This window comes from Tachypleus tridentatus, chromosome 11 (assembly GCF_004210375.1).
Source record: "Tachypleus tridentatus isolate NWPU-2018 chromosome 11, ASM421037v1, whole genome shotgun sequence".
Taxonomy (NCBI): Eukaryota; Metazoa; Arthropoda; class Merostomata; order Xiphosura; family Limulidae; genus Tachypleus; species Tachypleus tridentatus.
Window position 1 is genome coordinate 48,056,186 of NC_134835.1, and position 23,088 is coordinate 48,079,273.

At 33.4% G+C, this 23,088-nt stretch overlaps 1 protein-coding gene across 3 annotated transcripts in view; it reads left to right on the forward strand.

Moving 5' to 3' along the window:
* LOC143232107 (uncharacterized) overlaps positions 1-23,088 on the forward strand; it is a 72,436-nt gene that overhangs the window by 45,381 nt on the left and 3,967 nt on the right. For 2 of the 3 annotated variants that reach the window (XM_076467182.1, XM_076467183.1), the window contains exons 4-5: positions 7,623-7,693; positions 10,710-10,850. In XM_076467182.1, coding sequence (XP_076323297.1) covers positions 7,623-7,693; positions 10,710-10,850 — 212 coding nt within the window. Of the gene's footprint in view, positions 1-7,622; positions 7,694-10,709; positions 10,851-15,248; positions 15,465-16,341; positions 16,478-23,088 lie in introns of those variants that run through there. The other variant, XR_013017379.1, reaches the window with a different exon arrangement.

The window sequence follows — 23,088 nt, forward strand, 5'->3', positions numbered from 1 at the left end:
ATAGGCCCTCGCTTGCTCAGAGGTAAGTCTGAGGGGTTATCATGTTAAGAATGGGATATAAATACCAGCAGTGACCAGATCTCCGATAACCCGTTATAGCTTTGCGATTAACAAAATAGTCACAATGTGTAAGATGAATTTGCAAAACAAATTTTGTAAAAATATCAAGTCCTTTTTGCTCAACTCCTATTGTTAATTAATATATTTTTGAGTTAAATACCATAGCCTAAAAGAAAATGTAATCATATTGACAGTTATAGATAAACATATTAAAATTAACAAAATCTAATATATTTTTGTCAATGATATACTTTAGTTTTCTTCTGTCATTTATCTCGTTTTTTTAAGAGCCTACCAGTGGTTTAGCAGTAATTCTCAAGACTCATAAAGCTAAAAATTCGGTTTTCGATAGCCGTAGTGGACACATATATATAGTGGACACATATAAACCCATTACTTGAATTTGTGTTTTACTCCAATGAAACAAAAACATTTTTCATTTTTTCTATTTTAATATTTTTGAACGTAGATTACGAAAGGTTAAAAGGTTGAATACTTCACTGTTGTAGAGCTTTATTTGGGTTAACTAAAGAGCATGCTATTCAATTAAACAAGGGCTTCCTGGGTCAGTGATTCAAACGGATTTATTTCACGTTTTTTAAACACTTTTACTTGTTTATAACCGTTGATAAAAACCATTGATATTTAAAAACTGTTCCACGAAGAACTAATCAAACTCATTGTCATTAAAAAACAGGTAATTTAAGTAAACGTACCATCAAAGCTATATAAAAAATGGACAATGGTTAGGAAGGAGGTGCTATGTCCACTGGGTGGCAGCACAGCTGTGCGTGTTCTAAACTACGAGCTTTCAAGATAAGGCGAAACACGTTTACTGTAATCAAAGTATGATGGTGTGACAATATATTACACAAGATCGAAATACTATATCACACCGTGTTCCTATTCGTGAACACTGCTCAAAGATAAACGCGATTACATCTTGTAGTTGCATGCCGGTTTCTGATTGGTTGATTAATCCACATCTTCTGCTGTTCGTGGACAATTGAACGAGAAGAAAATAAAGATCAAAGTTACGAGATTTAGATGTAAAAAAAACAACAATTTTTATAAATATTTCATAACATTAATATTTTGTGTATAAACTGATTATCATACTTCTAGTATTGCACTTCATAATATATATATTTTCATCAATAAATCTCTTATTTTTTTACTTCTGGTAATTCGTCAACTTATTTTACTCATTGAAATGTAAACTGTAAAGTGCACAATAAAAAAAACAACTAATATTCTAATTTCAGAGTTCAAAATATTTATTTAGTTTTACATGTTTAGTTAAAGCAGCTGCACAAATGTGGTAAACAAATTATGTAGAGGCAAACAAACTAAAGTTCACTACTAGAACTTAAACGTTTACTACCCTTACTCAAGCGTAAATTATATCATGACAAGATTGAAGTTTGACTGGCAATGTCATCCAAGTTTGATCAATATTAAAATGTGTGGTAGAAATTATAAACGCGACATCTTTCGAGTAAATTCATCGTTACTTCTCTAGGGTAAGAATATTACAGCTAGTTACCAGCTCTCACAGTTCTAAATGTTGGTCTATGTAAGCATCATTAATTACCAGCTATTTCTCCTAATGACGACTGTGTATAAATAACTGGCTAAATCATATTAGATTCTGTCTAAATGGGTGTTGTTCTGAATGTGTACAAGAAATTATGAGAAGAACTTCTTGGTTTGATCTGAGGGTGAACTGGAAGTCTCGAGTAGTCCTTCTCAACACTGATCTGTATCTACCGATTTGAGAACACAGAACTGATCAACCATTTTCAAAATGGTAAATGGTTTGTAAACTAGTTTAGAAATTCAGAAATTTTGTTAAAATGGTAGAGATAGTCAAATCGAACATTTTATAACGATTTACTAATCTAGTAGATTTGTTTCCTTCTATAACGATTCACAAATCTAGTAAATTTGTGTTATTTTATAACGACTCACTAATTCAGTAAATTTGTTTCATTCTGTAACGATTCACTTATCTAGTAGATGTATTTTATTGTATAACGATTTACAAATCTAGTAAATTTGTGTTATTTTATAACGACTCACTAATTCAGTAAATTTGTTTCATTCTGTAACGATTCACTTATCTAGTAGATGTATTTTATTGTATAACGATTTACAAATCTAGTAAATTTGTGTTATTTTATAACGACTCACTAATTCAGTAAATTTGTTTCATTCTGTAACGATTCACTTATCTAGTAGATGTATTTTATTGTATAACGATTTACTAATCTAGTATATTTGTTTTAGTTTGTGACAATTTACTAATCCAGTAGATTTGTTTCATTCTGTAACGATTCACTAATTTAGTAATTTGTTTCATTTTATAACCATTCACTAATCCAGTAGATTTGTTTCATTCTGTAACCATTCGCTAATCCAGTAGATTTGTTTCATTCTGTAACCATTTACTAATCCAGTAGATTTGTTTTATTCTGTAACGATTCACTAATTTAGTAATTTGTTTCATTCTATAATGATTCACTGATCTAGTAGATTTGTTTCATTCTATAATGATTTATTAATCTAGTAGATTCGTTTTATTCTATTTATTCAATTAAAAAAATAAATCTTACTGACTGCGAGACTCAAGTTACAGACATTTCTGCTCGTGAATCACTAGTTTGAAGATAAAGTTCTCCATTGCTAAGATTTGATATAAATAACTTTCAGTTCGAATTAATATAAACTTTCCTTGGATTTATCCACTATAATGTAATTATTTTGATAGCAGAAAGTAAACAAACGAGACCCAAGAAGGTAATGGTAAAGGCAACAACATGATAATCCTTTCGATGTAATCGTATAAAGGATTTATATACGATATGTTTTTGTTTTGGGTAATTTGTTTCAAATATTTTATTCTTTTAAATTTTGCAATTCCACCTTAAACAATAATTTAACACTGAATACACAGGCCTGTTAACTTCGTATAAGTTGTTTTGATTTAACAATGGATCTTTCATAATTCAGCTACGTACATTTCGAAAATAATATTCCTTTTTATCGCGTAAGGATTCTTTATAAATCGGGAAGAAAGTAAAAACTCTTACTTTGATCAAATTATTATTTCGTTTACCACATTGAATATTTTATATCATTATGTTTGCTATATTTGGATTCTAGAACGATGGATAAGATTCTCACGTTGAGATTGGTCGAGAGAAATCTATAGCCAGTATTGTCAACATTTTAAGCATAAGAAAATATGATCCGATTTCAATGAAAATGATTTATTTATGTAAACGTACATACGACAATTTGCGAAAAATCTGTATGTAACGGAGAAACATGGACATCATTTGTGAATTAAGCGTATAGGAATTAGTGTAAAAGATGTAAAAATTTCAAGACAATAAAATTATTCCAGGCCTATGTTACAGGTGTATTTCATTGCAAGTATGAAAGAATTGTTGAAACCTTAACGTGGTACTGTTCTAAAGTATGCACACACATGACTATTTACTGTGTAAGATTTCAGAGTAATTATTTTATACAACATGCTATAAATACTAATTTGGTACCAAATTCATTACCCACGGTAAACGTTGAGGATGAACTACTGGCGATGTCAGCATTAAAGTCCCTTTGAATTAGACTCATATTTTAAATGATTGGTTTCATATTAAAAAGTCATGAGAGCTGAATCATCAACACACAATTACGTACGATTACGTAACGGAATAAAACACTCATGTATCCGAAACTTTTTTATGAAATACATAACATTACACAGTACAATAGAAAGAGAGATCGACATTTCTCAATTTAATTATCATCTCATAATCAAAATCTAGTTTCAATTTGCGACTTTTGTGTTCAGTTAAGCTCAAATTTCTGAAACTGGAATTCGGCACTTCTCACGTGTGAAGTACAATAGATATTAAATCTGGAAAATATATAAGTTGTTTAATAGTTGTAATTTTCACGTGACTGAGATTAAAACAGTTACGTACATACTCTTAATCTCCTTTAAATTTCAGGCCTGGCATCGCCAGGTGCGTTAAGATGTTCCATTCGTAATTTGAGGGGCGCGGGTTCGAATCCCCGTCGCACCGAACTTGCTTTCTCTTTCAGCCGTGGGGGGCGTTATAATGTGACGGTCAATTCCACTATTCGTTGGTAAAAGAGTAGCCCAAAAGTTGGCAGTGGGTGGTGATGACTAGCTGGCTTTCCTCTAGTCTTACACTGCTAAATTAGGAACGACTAGCGCAGATAGTCCTCTAATAGCTTTGCGCGAAATTTAAAAAACAAACACATTTTATTTTATTATGGACGTTTTTTTACTGATATATATGCCAATAGACGACACGCGATATAAAAATGTAGTAAATGTTGTGTAAACTTGTTTTTGAATTTCGCGTAAACCTACTCGAGGTCTATCTGACCTACATCTAGTTAAATATACGACAATAAGGTTTTTGTTCTCTTGAATTTCGCGCAAAGCCAGCAAGCTCTAATTTAGCTGTGTAAGACTAGAGGGAAGGCAGCTAGTCATCACCACCCATCGCCAACTCTTGGGCTACTCTTTTACCAACGAATAGTGGGATTGACCGAAACATTATAACGCTCCCACGGCTGAAAGGGCGAGCATGTTTGAATTGACGGGGATTCGAACCTGCGAACCTTGGATTACGAGTCGAGTGCCTTAACCACCTGACCATGTGGTCACGACAAGAAGGACACATAGACGAAACTTCTGTACATATATGCGTGCTTTGCACCTACTAGATTGCGCCAGTATTAGCTATTAACAAAATAAGTTTTGTATTCAACAATAACATAAAAACTGTATTCTACATTTATTTAGTTTTTTAAACTGTGCCCATTTTAAATGAATTTGATCCGTTAGCTCAATGACGAATGCTGCAATTCACGTTTGTTTGTTTGTTATTAAGCACAAAGCTATGCAGTTTGCTATCTATGTTTCGCCTACCACGTATATAGAAATCCGATATTTAGTGTTAGCCTTTGGAGTCGCTGCCGAGCCACCTGTAATTAAGTTTAGAATTTACAATAATCTAGGTAGATATTAATAATTTATCTGAAAGTTTCTTACTTTCCTGTTACATTCACTGCCCCTGTCTTAGAGCTCTGAAATACGAATTTGGTGAACGGTTTTCGAATCTGTTCAATACAATAAAATATTCCCCGCACTGTGGGCTGTGGGTATGTTATAAGAGTGACAGTCAATTCTTTAGCGTAGATGATAGATGATATGGCGACGTTGACTGGCTTCCTTCTCTCAACAGCTCAAAATTAGGGATTAGAGTTGATAGCATCAGTAGATTTGCTATAAATACAAATATTCCAATATATCACTGTGATTAGTCAAATAGGAAGGGTTAAAGGTGATTGTAAGGGGAAAAGTTTTCTTACCCACAAAATTTTAATAACTTTATCTTTTCACCATCTTTGTTCTCATTTGGAGCTACTATTATTCATACTTTTATCTCTACTGTGCATTTTGTTATCATTCTAGCGTCACGAAATATTTTCCTTTGGAGAGGCTTAGTAGAGATCAAAACAACAACATGTGATTATAGTATGCTATACTTTACAACAATCATTTCCACGAGAAAACTTGTGTGATACCATAGAGGTATATCCTAAAACAATAGGTAACTAGGGCGAAAAGAACCTAACTACTTCCTTGACCAAGTTTCCACTTTAAACTTGCATTATAATTTTGAAAAACATTTCAGGTGAATTTTAAAAGAGTTTACTTTTCTTGATGAAAAAGGTAGAAAATACCGATTATTTCTAAATAATACTGCTATAAAGTACCCAGTGTGGCATTAAAGTAAGAATAATCAAATTCCAATATTGAATACTTAATGAAGAGTTTGTAAACATTTAGAATTTTTTGTATCAATAGCAATAAGATTCACCAGTGATATGACAAAATGTGTTTCTTTGAAATTTGGAAGTTATAAGTGGGTTGTTTCATTCGAATATGCAACTATAAAAAAAAGAAAAGAACAAGCACTGAACATTTTTTGCCACAAAAATGTAAGCTGCACTTTATAGTCGTGGGAAGGCGATAAGGATGAAGGTCAAATACCACTCCATAGTCATACGAGAGTAGCACAAGAGTTGGTGGTGGGTGCTGTTGAATATCTGCTTACTTTATTATTTATCACTTAAAAAATGAGGGACGATTATGCGTAAAATGTCTGACACAAGCACTTCTATAAACTACCAGGGACTGAAGTGTAACTTCAACAGTTAGGACTGCTAAAATAAATATGCCAGAGCTGAGATAAACATTTAGTTGGAAAAAAGTACCAAAACGAGTCATCATAGCTATTCATTGTATTCGTCATTTTGTTCCTTTTAATTGTTTGTTTGTTTGTTTTGGAATTTTGCACAAAGCTACTCGAGGGCTATCTGTGCTAGCCGTCCCTAATTTAGCAGTGTAAGACTAGAGGGAAGGCAGCTAGTCATCACCACCCACCGCCAACTCTTGGGCTACTCTTTTACCAACGAATAGTGGGATTGACCGTCACATTAAAACGCCCCCACGGCTGGGAGGGCGAGCATGTTTGGCGCGACTCGGGCGCGAACCCGCGACCCTCAGATTACGAAGCGCACGCCTTAACGCGCTAGGCCATGCCGGGCCCTGTGATCCTTTTAATGACATTAGTTATAGTTAAAATAACCTGCCCAAACTAACAGAACAGTTTGTTTTGAATTTTGCGTAAAACTAGTTAAAGGCTATCTGCCCTAGCTGTCCCTAATTCAGCAGTGTAAGACTATAAGAAATGCCGCTAGTCATCACCATCCACCTCCAACTTTTGCGTTACTTTTCTCCAACGAATAGTGGAATTGACCATAATATTATTACGCCCAAACAACTAAAATGACGAGCATCTTTAGTGTAAGGGGGATTCGAACCCACGACCCCCAAATTGCGACTCTAGCGCCCTAACCACCTCTCTGTGCCGGTCCTGTAACGTAACAGAAATAAGTCACTGTTAACAGTTAAGTGTATCAGAAGAATACTTTGTATTTGACTCTTAGTTTGATTGATTGATTGGAATTAAGCAACAAAGCTACAGAATGGGCTATATGTGCTTTGCCCACCACGGGTATCGAAACCCGGTTTCTGGCGATGTGAGTCTGCAGACATGCCGTTGTGCCTCTGGGGGGGTGAAGGCTCTTAGTTATAGCGACATCAATGATTGTTTTCCATATCATTTATTTATTTTGTGATTTTAACGAAAGTTTCAATTTTACTTTATGGTAACACGTGTTTTTTTTAAATAATGAAATCAATTTTTTTAAATCCATCTCTTTAACTACATTCAAGTGACCAAAATTACAATTTTTGATATTAGTTGAAAAGATCACTTTTTATCTTGTGTGCATCTTTGAACAGATTATTAGCTTTCGAAATAAGAAATTCTGAGAATTTTTAATTTTATATCATTTAATGTCAGCAAGTGATTGTTAATTTTTTTTCTTGATTGAACGACAATAAGAGATTGATTTTAAAATTACACCTTGTAAAACTTTTCTAGGAGGTTGCTTTCTTACAAGCTCAACAAGAAAAAATGACGAAATTTGAAGAAGAGATGCAGTCACTGCAGAGGTAATAAAGACAATAAGTTCTTTCTCTGTAAAGCTAAAGTGGTTGTTTGTGTACTTCTGAAAAGTTAAAGTTAAAATGTGTCTCATTAAAGTTACATGGTTGAAGATTTTCTGCCCTCTAGCAAATTTCTTTATAATTTACTTAAATAAAACATTTGCGTGTGAGAAATAGTTTGAAATTTATTTTAATTATGTATATGACGTATCTAGTTTAAGTCAATATTAATTATTGTTAATTCATGCTACGTTTTATAAACATATGAGACATGACCTCGTAGGAAAGATGTGACTTATTAGTTATAGTGTTGACACGACTAAAAAAAAAGTAGATATTTTCTCGTCTTAATCAGAATGTGTTGATGGAGTAATGCTGTATTGTGGAACGAATAACAAAACTGGCTTGAGTGACTCAAAATGTTATGGTTCTAGAGACAGAAGTAGGCTGAACTGATAAAAACAAAATTATAAATCTCTACTGACAAACAAATGCTCTGTGTATGAGAAATAACGCTATATTTAATAAGATAAGAGTTAATAGTTTTGGACCTGTTTATTCAGTACTTTAACATTAGAAGATCTTAACTCCAGTTGTTTAAGACAATTTTATGAGCATTATGTCGATAAATAAAACAGTTACAATGGTGTAATAAAAAAGTAACTTAGAATGGACTTTATCCGTATACTTTTACTCTTTAATTTATATAATGAATGATTTTTTTTTACCTTTTACTTGGCACGGCATGGCCAGATGGTTAAGGCACTCGACTCATAATCCGAAGGTGGCGGGTTTGAACTCCCTTCACACCAAACATGCTCGCCCTTTCAGCCATGGGGGTGTTATAATGTGACGGCCAATACCACTATTCGTTGGTAAAAGAGTAGCCCAAGAATTGACGGTGGGTGGTGATGAGCAGCTGCATTATTTCTAGTCTTACACTGCTAAATTAGGAACGGCTAGCGCAGATAGCCTTCGACTAGTTTTACGCAAAATTCAAAACAAATCAATAACAAAACTAAAAAGTAAGAATAGTTATAAAACTTAATGTAGCTAGAGCAGTTTTGTTTTTATTATTAAAGAATATGACGATTTATTATTTTGTAATTTTCCCTGAAGAGGTTCTTACGATTATATAAACAGTTGTCCTGGAATTTACATTTCTTGTATACCAACATGATGTCAAAATACAGGTTTTTAAAGGATGATAATGCTTTTCATAATGGATATTCCTTTTTTCAGGTTGTTTTTTTAGTTTTTATGTACAAAACCACACAAAGGTCGATCTGTGCTAAGCCCACCTCCGGGATCGAAACACAGTTTTTAGTAAAAAAAGTCCGTAGAAATAGCGTTGTGCCATTGAGGGGACTTCCTCGGTTTGTAGACCTTTATTTATCTGAGTGAGAGAGTTAGAAATGTACCAGTACTTTCGGTCGACATTTAGAATATTTCAAAACAAGTACTTAGTTGAAAAGTAAAGACCGTTTGTTAAATATGGTTGTATATTATAAGAATAACAAAGAAACTTGATGCTGAAATTCCTTTATTGTGTAATAAATGACGCGATTGTATTATAAATAATTTTCTACGCTTTATTCTTTAGGACGGACGAAATGGCACACTCGCCAATGTTTAATCTCGATCGCTCGATAAAACATTCGTATAAAGTTAAGGTTGTATGACTAAGAAAATAATCCCCTATTTAAATAAATGTCTATTCATTTGTTATCAGTCTTTTCAGCTACTGTTATTTCTGATCACCGACTTTTAGTAATAGAGAAATATGTGACGTTTGAGCTAATTAAGTGAAGTATATTTACAAATTACTTTTATAATCTAGATTATAGTGGAAAAACATTTGAAGCCACACATTGAATTATTCACTGTTACCTGAAATCTTTACATTTACTGTAGCCCTTACCCTGTAACATTGAAACAACTCATTGAATTATCTACTTCATGTTACCTGAAATCTTTACATTTACTGTAGCCCTTACCCTGTAACATTGAAACAACACATTGAATTATCTACTTCATGTTACCTGAAATCTTTACATTTACTGTAGCCCTTACCCTGTAACATTGAAACAACTCATTGAATTATCTACTTCATGTTACCTGAAATCTTTACATTTACTGTAGCCCTTACCCTGTAACATTGAAACAACTCATTGAATTATCTACTTCATGTTACCTGAAGTCACCCGCTAGTACAACGGTAAATCTATGGATTTCCAACACTACAATCAGCGGTTCGATTCTCCTCGGTAAACTAAGCAGATAACCCGATGTGGCTTTGCTATAAGAAAACACACACAGTTACCTCAAACATTTATATTTACTGTAGCCTTTACCCTTTAATGTTCAAATGACACAATGGATTATCCACGTCATGTAACCTGAAACTCTTACATTTACTTTAGCCTTTACCCTGTAACATTCAAACAAGTTCCACCGAGAGAAGAAATTTCACATTTAGATTTGTCCACAACGCCAACTTTATTCTTGTACAATATAAAATTCAGTCCGTTGTACTTGGAGGCAAATGAGTATTTTTTGGGATTAGTCCAGCTTTCCCCTTTAGGTAAGTATCATTGGTTAAAAGTTTCCCCATGCAGATCATAAAAAAGAAAACACTAAGATATTTATAGAGAAGCATCAGATAAAGCAAAAACAAGAACGGTAAAAAACTGTAAGTAAATAAAACCATTGTCAATACGAAATAAACACGGTAATGAAACACATTATATAACAAAGAAAATCTAAAAAACAATAAGTAAATGCAGCTACTGACAGTTATAATTCAAGAAAAACTCATAACGCAAATAACCTGATAACCAAAAACACAGATTTATATACCAAATCAGTAACAACAATATTCGACTATTTTTACCGTTTGAACTACAGAACTCAGATATTTTAATACATGTTGCACACTCTTAACGCTTTTAATACATAATTTGGTGATTAGCTACTTAATTTATTACAATATCGTAATTTGTTTTTATTTTCTCTGAAATAGTAAAATTGAAAACATGGAACTTGAGCTGAGAAATTGTGTTTTGAAGAAAGTGGACAATCTATTAGTCAGTCAAGACTGTTCTCGTCGTGACACTTCTTTTAGAAGAAATGACAACCAAAGTGTAACTTTAGGCGAAACAGTGTGAGTATAAATCATTTTTATAAATTAACTACTTGTGAAACATGTCAGTATATACAAATTATACACTATAACAACAAAACTATGGTACACTTGAACCTAATAATAAGCCCGTTCCTTTGAGTTTTCACACAAATCCCATAATGCACTGCAACGTATTGGTTATAAACGCCAACAATTTCCATAAACAGCCAAGTTAAGCCATTAAAGCTATTTTTTGCCTGCCGAAATATAACCGTCATAAATACCTTGACCAGCTCTAAGTCACGTAACATTGATAGAACTCCCACTTGAACAAACGTTTAAGCATTTTCCTTCAAACCATTATCAGCCGATTTGGTTCTTATATGATAACCAGTCTCGGATTGAAGAGAAACTGTCTCTTCTCCCTGATTTTAGTTCTTTTTATGAGATTTGAATGTATTTCAATCGAAATACCTACCAAGACTGAATTGGATTGAAACAGCCACATGGGGATTAGACATCATGAAAACAAGGAGCTTGAAGGTCTTGAAAGAGAAATAGGTCTTGGATTCAACTACTGATGGTAAAAGCATTCAAATAATTATCCAATCGCCTGTTCAACCCCAAATCTATTGTAGGAAGTGTAATTAAGAAAAGAAAGGAGTCTGTACCTTCTTATATGAACAATTCGATCATTCAACCAAAGTTTATCACTTTACAGCTCATGTAGTTTTTGAACATGTTATGAAAATAAACCCTCAATCTAGGATCAGATTCATCACCAACGACCATTTTAATAAATTCCATGGTTGCTGCTGGATTACATAGATTGCTTGCAGTCCACAAAGTCTCTCCTTATAACCGTGAACTTAAACAATTTGTTCACATAATAGTTGAAAATTGAAAATGGACAAAGAACATTGTTAGTGGTTTATACCGACCGTTTAAAAAAATCAGACGTGAAAAGTTGTGGTACAGCATTAAGGTGTGGCTGTTTTAGCTGACTCGGACCCGGTTCACTAAAATGCTAAATAGAGTTGTGAATGTTTTTCGTGTTATGTGTGACATTCTGGACAATTCTGCTCTGTCTTCATCACTTCTTTCTTCATGATCGTATAAAAAACACGTCATACTACTCGTTATGTTAAGACTGGTTTGAAACAAATAATGTCCAGAAATTGATTTGGTTAGCTCACAGGCTAGCTTTAGTCTGAATCTACTTTATTATGCACTTGAATTCTGCCTGAGAGGTAGAGTGTACAAAAAACTTCTTCTGCACTTGAATTTACTCAGTAACTGGAGTGGCAGTCTATTCCGTTGGTGGCAAGTGCTACTTCATTGATTACGTTTTGACTAACACTAAAGACAGATACACTTTTTTAGTAGGACAAGGTTGATGGAAAAATATGACACCTACGTCTTAAAGCTGCTACGTTATTACTTTTGGTAATATAGTGTATACTGACTCTGCAGAATGTAAAATAAAATACACGAATATTTTTATAAGTGAAGAATGAAGCAGATGAATTCACTATATATAGGAAACATATAAAATTGTTTTTGTTTTGTTTTTTGTGGTAAAGCACAAAGTTACACAGAGAGCTATCTTTACTCTGCCACCATGGGTGTCGAAAACGGTTTCTAGGATTTTAAGTCCGCAAAGATACCAATGTGCCACTGGGGGGGGGGGGACAATGATGAAAGAAGATTGCTTAATGACTTGAAGGACACCTTTGCACACAGTACCCTTACGCACCAGACAAAAGGCACCCAGTCGGTTTTGTTTGTTTTAAATTTCACACAAAGCTATACGAGAACTATCTGCGCTAGCCATCCGTAATTTAGCAATGTAAAACTAGGGCGAAGGCAGCTAGTCATTATCATATACCGCCAACTCTTGGGCTACTCTTTCACCAATGAATAGTGGGATTAACTATCACTTGTGACGTTCCCATGACTGAAAGAGAGAACATGTTTGATCCTCAGATTACGAGTCAAGTGCCCTAACCACTTGACCCAGTTGGCATCACCACACCTTAAGACAACTATTCTTAATCAAGCATAACAACTGAATGTCACTTTAATAATGCACACATATTTGAAATTACCATAAATAGTTTATGGTGTCGTACAGATTCAAACTCGAGTCGACAGTTCTAAAATTCTGAGATCTATCACAGAGCCAACTCGTAATACAAAATAAGTACAGTTGCTAGCTATATTGCAACTTTTTTATCGATAGATTGTAGTCTTTTTAGGTTTTATCATTTTAGTTACGTATGATAATTTTGGCATGTGGTGTAGCATCTCCTCTCAAACCCGCGACCCTTGGATCCTCAATCTAAAATTTAAACAATAAGCTACACAAGGACTAAGTATCTAGTTTTAACGATCAGCCTGATGTGAGTTAGACATTATAATGTGCAAACTACTCCCGTGTTTATAGCAGTTTGTGTAATCTAAATTGAAACCTATGCTAACACTACTGAAAGCACAAAAAACAACAACAGCTCAATATGTTGTAAGGCCCGATTGTGTATTTATTATATGAGTATTAATAAGTAAATGTAATCTTTCTAGCCATTAAGCCGTCAGTACATATTTATGAGATGAGTTTTATTTAATCTTTTTTTTTGTTTATTAGGGTTATTTTATGTCACAGATGTAAATATCTAACTAGTACATTTTGTGAGCAAAGTTGGTTGAAACAGTTCAAAATAACAAGTCTTTCACATAAATAGAGTAAATCAGATTGATATTAAACTACTTTTTGGTATGTTTTTTTGCAAGTTACCTCTTTTGAAACTTTCTAGCAAATGAAGTTAAAGCGAGTGTTTAAATCTGGTAGTAAACGTACTTAATCCACTGTGATATGAAAAATAACACTGTAGTTTTAAATACAACAAGCAACAAAGAGAGAGTAACATACGATTGTTTCTCCTGTTAAAAAAAAAGACTCACACAATATAATTTCTTCTATAAAAAAAGCAAAAGTAACACACTGTTGTTTCTCCAAGTAGATAAAGACTGAGCATGGTCTAGTGGTTAATGTTTCGAGTTGTAGATACATGGGTCCAACGTTCGTGTCCTCTTGTTGCGAAAGAAAAAAATCACGCTCTGCAGCTTGAGACTGTGGGTCAAATTCATCTATTAAGTTAAAGAAGTATTGCCCAGTCCAAAATTACGGACGTTCAGCACAGAATTGCTTTTTTGAAAGTAAAACAAGTTAAATATGAATTTAAAAAGTACTGTTACGAACGAATCTGGATAAATAATGGATGATTATTTCATTTTTTTAAAGTAAACAAAATGAGCACATTTTGTTTACGCATGTTTAGTTCTTTTAATTCTATTAAGGGAACATCAGATATCCATTTTGAACAATATGCAAATCAGATGGTGATCAGTAATTTTAGTGTGCAACTGTTTCAATAAGAAAATAATGTAACGTTTTCATCTCATTCACTTGAAGACTTGGAAATAAACACTGACTGAAGATTATTGCAGTCTTTGAATGAATAAGAGTCTATTTGTATCGGTCTGGGTCAAATAAGCCAAGAATTAACACTGACTAAAGATTAGTGCAGTTTTTGAACGAATAAGGGTCTATTCATATTGGTCTGGGGCAAATAAGCCAAGAATTAACACTAACTAAAGATTAGTGCAGCATTCGAATGAAAAAGAGTCTATTCTTATTGGTCTGGGTCAAATGAGCCAAGAATTAACACTGACTAAAGATTAGTGCAATTTTTGAATGAATAAGGGTCTATTCTTATTGGTCTGGGGCAAATAAGCCAAGAATTAACACTGATTAAAGATTAGTGCAGTCTTTGAATGAAAGTTCATCACAACTCTTAACATCTTTTCTAAAAGTTAGATGCATTATATCTGAGAAGACATACATCTTTCTTCTTGTTTCCTTGCTTGTGGTTTTTTCCTAGTCAAGCAAATATCGTTTAGAGGTAAAATAACTAGGATGATGTTAAATACTTAACTTAGTTTCTAATTTTCCCTACAGGGGTTTTAGCTTTTTGTAAGCAAAATTGCCTAGAGAATAGAGAATAAAATATAACAAGAATCTAGGTAGTTATATTTTATTTCCTGGAGCAATCCTACACAATGGGTTATCTGCACTGTGTTCACTGCGTGGAACTGAAATTCAGATTTTAGCCTCGAAACTCTGTAAACTTATCACTGACCCACTATAACTAGATACTGGTTATAATTTATTTGTTCGTTTCTAAGTACAAAATTACATAGTGGGCTATCTGTATTATGCCCACTATGGGTATTTAAACTCGGATTTTAGTGAGACATATCACATAGTATGAGCCTACGAAAATGATTTGACAATAATATTATATATGTGTGTGTGTGTTATAGCTAATCAACCTGCGAGAGATATAGTTATTACAAATTAACTTTTGCTTGTTCTAGGAGCCCTCAAGAATGGGAAAACAATTTGAGTAGAATATTATCTACTGCTGAGGGGTGCGGGAGAGTAGTTCATCTTTACGGCGACGGGTAGAAAGTCATGCAGTTTCTTACAACAAAGAAATAGTTGCTTTATGGGAACGGTCAAACACAGAGTTTGCTCGGATAGTCGAACTAGAACAAAGCACTAAAACAAAACTAGAGCTTTTACTTTCTAAGGTAAGCTTGACCAGTACTCAAATCGCAACACTTTTCTGGAATAAAACGAACTACGGATCAGTAGAGGACATCATTTGATTGTGATACAAACAAAGAGTGCCTTTACTGAGTTAGGTTTCAAGCAGTGATAACTCTGTAAACGTTTTTAGTAAAATAAATGAAAGATTTTTAAAACGTTACATGCTTGATTTTTACACCTTACATAGTTAGGGTTTTAGAATTAGCTATATTATCTCAGAGTTTATACATTACATAAGCATCATTTTCCATCGAAAAGTTTGCAAAATTATTATTTTCCATAATTATGAAAATATAAGTAAAGAAAGCTATCATGCGTTTCTAAAACAAGGTTTTTCACATAATATGAGTTTAAGCAGGCTTTTTTAACGTGTTTAAATTATCATATAATGTGTGCTTAGTCCCAGTTATGACGTGATTGATAAGAGTTTACAATTGTTAAGGTAATTAAAGAAATTAATAGGTATTTGTTATTAGTATTTTTCCATCAGTATAATATTGCGTGATTTATCCAATTATTATTTATGATAATATTTGGTGTATCATTTACGGAATTATACTATTTACGAATAAAGGCCTAACCGTTACAGTTTGTTGTATTAGAAAAGAGATTTGTTTATCCATCAGTTCACTTTATTTTCGGGTTATTAAAACAGTTATCGTATTTACTTTATCTGATGGGCTGTTTGACTAGTTTCATCATGTACTTCATTTTTCGTGTTTTTAGTTATATATATGACTTTTATAAGTTATAATAAATGATATGCACTTACTTATAACATTAAAATATTAGCTTTAATAACGAAATTTATACCCAAATCATGCACAATATCATACCCATTATAAACTGTTTCAATAGGTTTTGTATAGACTTGCCAAAATGACAGGCCAAGAACAACACTTAAGAACACAGATAGACATTCACCAAGTTCCTCTAGATGTTGCTTCTGTACGCAAACACAAAATGCAAAATATTCCTCCTAATGAGAACTCTTCTGATTTGTTTTGGCAAAGGTAAGCTTCGATCTACTGTTGTTAGGGAGCATTCTATTCTATAAGTCAAATAAAATTAAACTTCAAATATAGCAGCTTGTTCATTATATCTTTAAAATAATAAAACAAAAATCTTGTAAAAAGCACCATGGTCTTACTACTACTGCTGTTAATGACTTTAGATCAAAAGGAAGTTTATTCGATCTTTATATTAGAACTGAATAGTAACTGGTAAGTTGCTTTTTTTGTAACTTATTTCATTTTAGATTGTGTTCTTTTTGTGAGATATTATGTGTTTTATTTGTCGTCAGTAAACTGATAAAGACATTTGATTATTTAAGTGAAGTGAGGGTTCCCATAGTACTTCACATACAGAACACCAAGGAATGCGAATGAGCATATCTGGTACCAAAGTCAGATCAATACATGGATAACACTGAATCTTTATGTTTTTTAATATTAATCAAACAAGTTTCATAAGCAAATAAAGTAACCAAGAAAGGTACTCAACTCTTTTATTAGCAGAGAGAACTAATTGTTTAGCAAGAAGAACATGTACATGACACTCTGCATGAGAAGGTTATACTGTACAATATGCACATGACACTACATAAGAAGGTTAGGGGGGCTGTATACATGTACGTGATACGCTACATGAGAAGGTTAGACTGTGTACATGTATATGACACTCTACACAAGTTTATATTGTGTGACATCTACACGACACTCTACATAAGAAGGTTAGATTGTGTGCTAATGCGGGGCACTGTATAGAAACATGTAGACTGTGTACGTTTTCAGGACGTTATTATTAGTAGGTTTAGGCTTAACGCTGTGCAGGAATTATATAGACGAAAGTTAGATTATGTACTTATGTATGATGCTGTACTCGGAAGGATGGATTGTGTATGTGTGCAGAGAACACTGTGCGCATAGTATTAGAGATATACGGACAACATAAATGAAAATATATCATATTAGTAATTTTATTATTGAATTGACGCCTGGCTTCTCTTTGTCTGCAATTATAAGAAATAGATTTACACAGTAATTATATTTAACACGGTTTTAAATACGACCACTTTATATATATATATATATATACACATTTGAACAAAAAAAGAAACATGTTATGATATCATGTTTGTATTAGTCTTTCACATGAAAACATTCAATTCAGTGTTTAATGTAATTTAAATCTTACCCAAAAAGCTTTATTTTAAAAATTATAATAGAATATTCTCTCGAAATGTGCTAGCTAACTTTATTACAAAACTTTATTGCTTCCAAATTTGTGATCGAAATTAGTAGATAATAAACATTTTAAAGAAATAAAACCAATTTTCTGGTTGTAAAGTATACAGTTGTGATGAAAGTTTGTCCAAACATGTTCAGTTTCAGCAATGGATGATCTGTATGTGTTCTGCCCCAAGGTTTAGCCTATACAGCGTATGAAGTATTCTTGCGCTTTCTATTTACGAAATTAAAGATTCATATGAACAAATGCAAAAATTTCGTTAGGCACTGCAAGAAATAGTTAAGACTAGTGAACAAAAGTAAGGAATTATGAGATACGTAAAGAAATTCTGAGTAATTCTGACATATCATATTCCACTATACATATTGTTATTGAAGTGAGGAAGTCACGTTCTACTTACATACCAGCTTCTCTTTCCAATTTGAAAAGTCATGATTTAGCAATTTATTTGCGTTGGAAATGTAACAGATGGCATGCTGTATCACGGTATTACATACTGGTATTTCATTTTATGGTCACGCAGAGAAAATTCCTCTAACCTTCCCAAAACAACCTTGGTGGTTGACATGCAGAAGTTATAGTTATTTAGTGAAGGAACGAGAGACGTTTAGCAGCACTGATGGAGTGATAGACTGGATCATGACTGGACCAAATATTGGGGCATTTATATAGTATAGAACATAACTGGAACAGAAAGAAAAGTTCTAACACTTTAACCGTAACTTAAAAGTTACGGCACTAACAGTTAGAATAGAATAGGATTTTTATATAAGGCTTAATAAAGTGTATTTGCACATAAATGTCCCTAATTTTGAGCTGATGAGCTATCTGAAAGGCAGGTACTCAAACGTTTGTCTGTAATTAAGCAGAAAGCTACACAATGGGCTATCTGTGCTTTGGCCACCACGGGTATCGAAATCCGGGTTCTAGAGTTGTATGTTATTAGACATACCGCTGTGTCACAGGGGAGCACAATTCAAAAGTCGAAAACTATTTGCCTACTCTTAATGATTAAATATTTGGATTTGATGGTCACTCTTATAACATTTACACGACAACGAGACGCAAACCCTGAGCCTTCGGATTCATGTTACAAGATATCATTTAAAATTTGAGCAGGTAAAATTTGTAGGAACATAAAACAACGTATTCACTATGGCCAATTTTTATTAATCGTATATACAGTAATACGTAAGTGCAAGGGAAAAATTACCGCTAAATAAAGAAGGGCTGGTTACTGAACTTCAAATGAAGGAACCAAACAAAATAAGGAGAAAAGTTAACATATCACTCGATCGGCTAATCATCATATAACAGACTAAATCATCTTGAATTTATACGGAGAATAAAATATCTTCATTACTCTCTTCTTTACTTTATCTATCGAAGCTTTATCTGACTAAAACCTTACTTTCATCATTATACCTTTCCTTCAGTTAACTCTAAAACGCTACTTTTACGTCTATTTTGGAGTGGAACAATATTTTACGATTGGAAATTCTGGTTCTATTTGTTCTGCCATTGAGGAAGCCGGTAATGTAAGGATATTATTCTCCGTGTAAAGTCGAGACAGCTTGGTCTGTTGTGTGATCATTAGACGATCAAGTGCTACGTCCACTTCCACCCTTATCTGGTTTGGATTGTTATTTCATGTTTAGTAGCAATTCATAGACCAGTGCTACGTCCACTTCCACCCTTATCTGGTTTGGATTGTTATTTCATGTTTAGTAGCAATTCATACCCAGTTTTTTTTGTTTAGCGATTTTTTACCTATTACTTGTTTATTTACATTTTTTATGAGATGGTATATGTATGATCATCATCATTAGTATCATTATAAACATCAGTATCATCATCATAATGATAATTAGTATCATCATCATCAGTATCATCATCATCTTTAATATCACTCTATAGACTATAGAGTGTATTCCAAATCTTTATAAAATTTTCACATAATAATATTAAAATAGATTGTCAAAGATTGTGAAGATTATTTTTTCTATAAAATGATGAAGAAATTATAGTTACTGGTAGAATCACGTAGGCACCCAAGATTCTTGAAGAAAGATGATGATAAACAAAAATAAGAAATCTCGATTTTGACTGTTTGCCGGTTTTCGACTTTGAGACGCTCTAGATAGCTAAAAAGCGGCACATACACCAGAGATAGAGCGACTATGCCAGAAAGTTATTCACATCTAGTTTCTGATGCCTTATAGAGAAAAAATCCAGATTTTGTATTGCTTTAATAAGGGCCATTTTTTCGATATTGTAACATTTCATACTGCCCAGTCCTAGCCTGACTGATTAATGGGATTGCAGTCCTATAAACTGTAGGGACGTTATAACGTGATGAGGTAATATTACTGTTCTTTGGCACAGAGTAGCCAAGGAGTTGGCACGGGGAGTTGTTGACTAGCTGCTTTCCCTTTGGTCTATCACTTTAAAAATAAGAAGGGCTTGAGCAGATAACTGTTTTAGCTTTGCGTGAAATTTTACAAAAAAACAAGCAATCATATAGTAAGTATCATCCATACGTATTTAGACGTTCCAAGCATCAGTAATAAAGTTATACATATTCATATATTCTATGTACCAGCGATAAAGTTATATATATACGAGGGCTGTTCAAAAAATACGCGGACTGATGTCATAAAACAAAATGTACTTTATTTAGAAGTTACAGGTCTGGGACCCCTTCAAAGTACTCTCCTCCCTAACGCACACACTTATCCCAACGGTGTTTCCACTTGTTGAAACAGTCCTGGTACGCTTCTTTTGTAATGTCCTCCAGCTCCTTCGTCGCATTTGCCTTAATCTCGGTAATCGTCTCAAATCTTCTTCCTTTCAAGGGTCTTTTGAGTTTGGGGAACAAGAAAAAATTGCAAGGAGCAAGGTTAGGTGAGTAGAGGGGGTGGGGAAGAACAGTGATCGAGTGTTTGGCCAAAACTCACGAGTTCTGAGGCACAAATTTCGCAGCAACGCGGTGCATCTTCAATTTTTCGGTCCAAACCTCGTAACAAGATCCAACTGATATCCCACACTCTTCAGCAAGCTTCCTGACAGTCAGACGTCGATTTGCCCGCACCAGGATGTTGATTTTGTCGACGTGTGGGTCGTCAGTTGACGTGGAAGGACGTCTAGGACGCTCATCATCTTCAATGGACTGTCGACCATCCTTAAAACGTTCATGCCACTTGAAACATGCCGTACGCTTCATAGCAACATCACCGTAAGCCGTGTGAAGCATAGCAAAAGTTTCAGTCGCAGATTTTCCAAGTTTAACACAAAATTTCACAGCAAGTCGTTGCTCCTTTAGGTCATTCATTCTGAAATCCGCCAAACGAAAAAATCGCACTTCACTTAAAACCGCGTAGCTAATACACAAATGAAGATATCTGCAATCGGGAAATGGCGTCGTAATCAGCTGATCTGTGCGAACCTAGCGACACCAAGCGGATTCCCCTGGAACCAACTGGAGCCGCGCAATTCAAACAGTCCGCGTATTTTTTGAACAGCCCTCGTACTCAAATGTTTTAAGCATCACCGATAAAGCTGTACATATTAAAACGTTTCATGCGATAAAGTCGTATATGTTTAGATGTTTCAAGCATTAGCGATAAAGCTATACACATTCACATGTTCCAAGCATCAGTTAAAAAAGCTATATATATTCAGATGTTCCAAACATCAGTAACAAAGCTATCGATATTACACAAATAGATCACTCTTAGTCAAATGTTTATTATTTTTTCCTCGTTACGTTAGATTTAACGTTCTATTTGTGACAAAAGTGTTTAAATTGGCTGAAGTGTGTTTAACTTAATACATCATTCTGGTATTACTGTGTAAGTAGTTGGCTAAAGTTTGTCTTACACTTTGGACTCACCGATAGACATATTTAAACAAGCTTTACATTTATGAAAGTTATTGTTGTTGTTAAAGTGTAGTTTTTGAAGCTTGAATTTTATGACGCTTTTTAACTGTTTTAAAAATATGGTTGGTTGATTTTTAAATTTAATAAACTGTAGAATTATTCTTAAAATGTGTGTGGTACGTTTTGGGTTGGAGAAGCTAGAGAATTGTTGTTTAATTTATTTAATTATTTTGGACTTGTGGGAATTTAAAATTGTTATTAAACATTATATTATGTTTATATTTTTAAAGCTTGAAATATTTTCAAAGAAGTTTAATTTGATGGGGGGTTGTGATGATTTAAAATTGTTGTTTAGTTATTTATTGGCTTAGAAAGTTTTAAAGTAGTTCCTTAGTTATATATTGGGTCCAGGAAGCTTTATAGTTGTTTAATTATATATTAGGTTCAGGATGCTTTAAAGTTATTGTTAAAATTTAGACGTTTTAAACTTATAAAACTAGAATTAGTGTCAAAAGGTAGTTTAATTGAGTTGCACTTTAGGGTTATTGTCAGTTTTAAGTTGATTGAGTTTTGAGTGTGTGAGAAGTTAGTATTGTTGTTATAGTGCAAAGGCTGGATCAGTTTTGTTCGATTTGTCTAAACACTGTGAAATATATAGTTGTTTTTATGACCATTTAGGTTAAACAATCTTTGATGACTTCATATGTTTCAAGCTTTTTTCTGCATCTAATCCTCATAGAATTACTGACACAAATAACTTTGAGAGAATACATGAAAATTCTGATTTAATATTACTAAAAACTTTATGGAAAAGTTCGCATTATAATATTACTGGTACATCACAACTACAATATATTTATGCTGTCATTTATGTATATTTCTATCGCTTTACATTGCTTTGAATTAAACTGAATATTCATCGTCAGATACCGTTTAGTTAAAATAAGAAAAAAAACACTGAGTAAGATATTTGTGATTTAGTGTACCTTAAATTCAGTTACATTAGTACTTAGAGATTCTTACTGTCCTAACTTGAAGCACCAATTATTACCAGGAAGTATAGGTTGTTAGTTGCTGAGGGTATAGCGAATATGAAAATAGAACATCACCAAAATGTACAGTTGTTGTATTACAAGGATCAGACTAAGCGCACATATTAATTTGATCTTTGCAGGAAACGGAGGCTTATGGATCTTTACTAAAGTTGCTAATAAGTGGATCGTCTGTTAGGAGGATTGTTTTGTTGTTGGAAGAATTAAAGAAATAGATTGAGTGAAATAAATGAATATCCGTATTCAAATGTTTGTTTGTAGTTAAGCACGAAGCTACTCAATGGGCTATATGTTCTGTGCCCGTCATTGGTATTGAAACCAGTGTTTGTGTTGTTATAAGTCTGTAGACTTGCCACTGAGTCACTGGGTGGGAGTGTATTTAACTGAAAGGCAGATAAAAAACTATATATAATGAAAGAAACC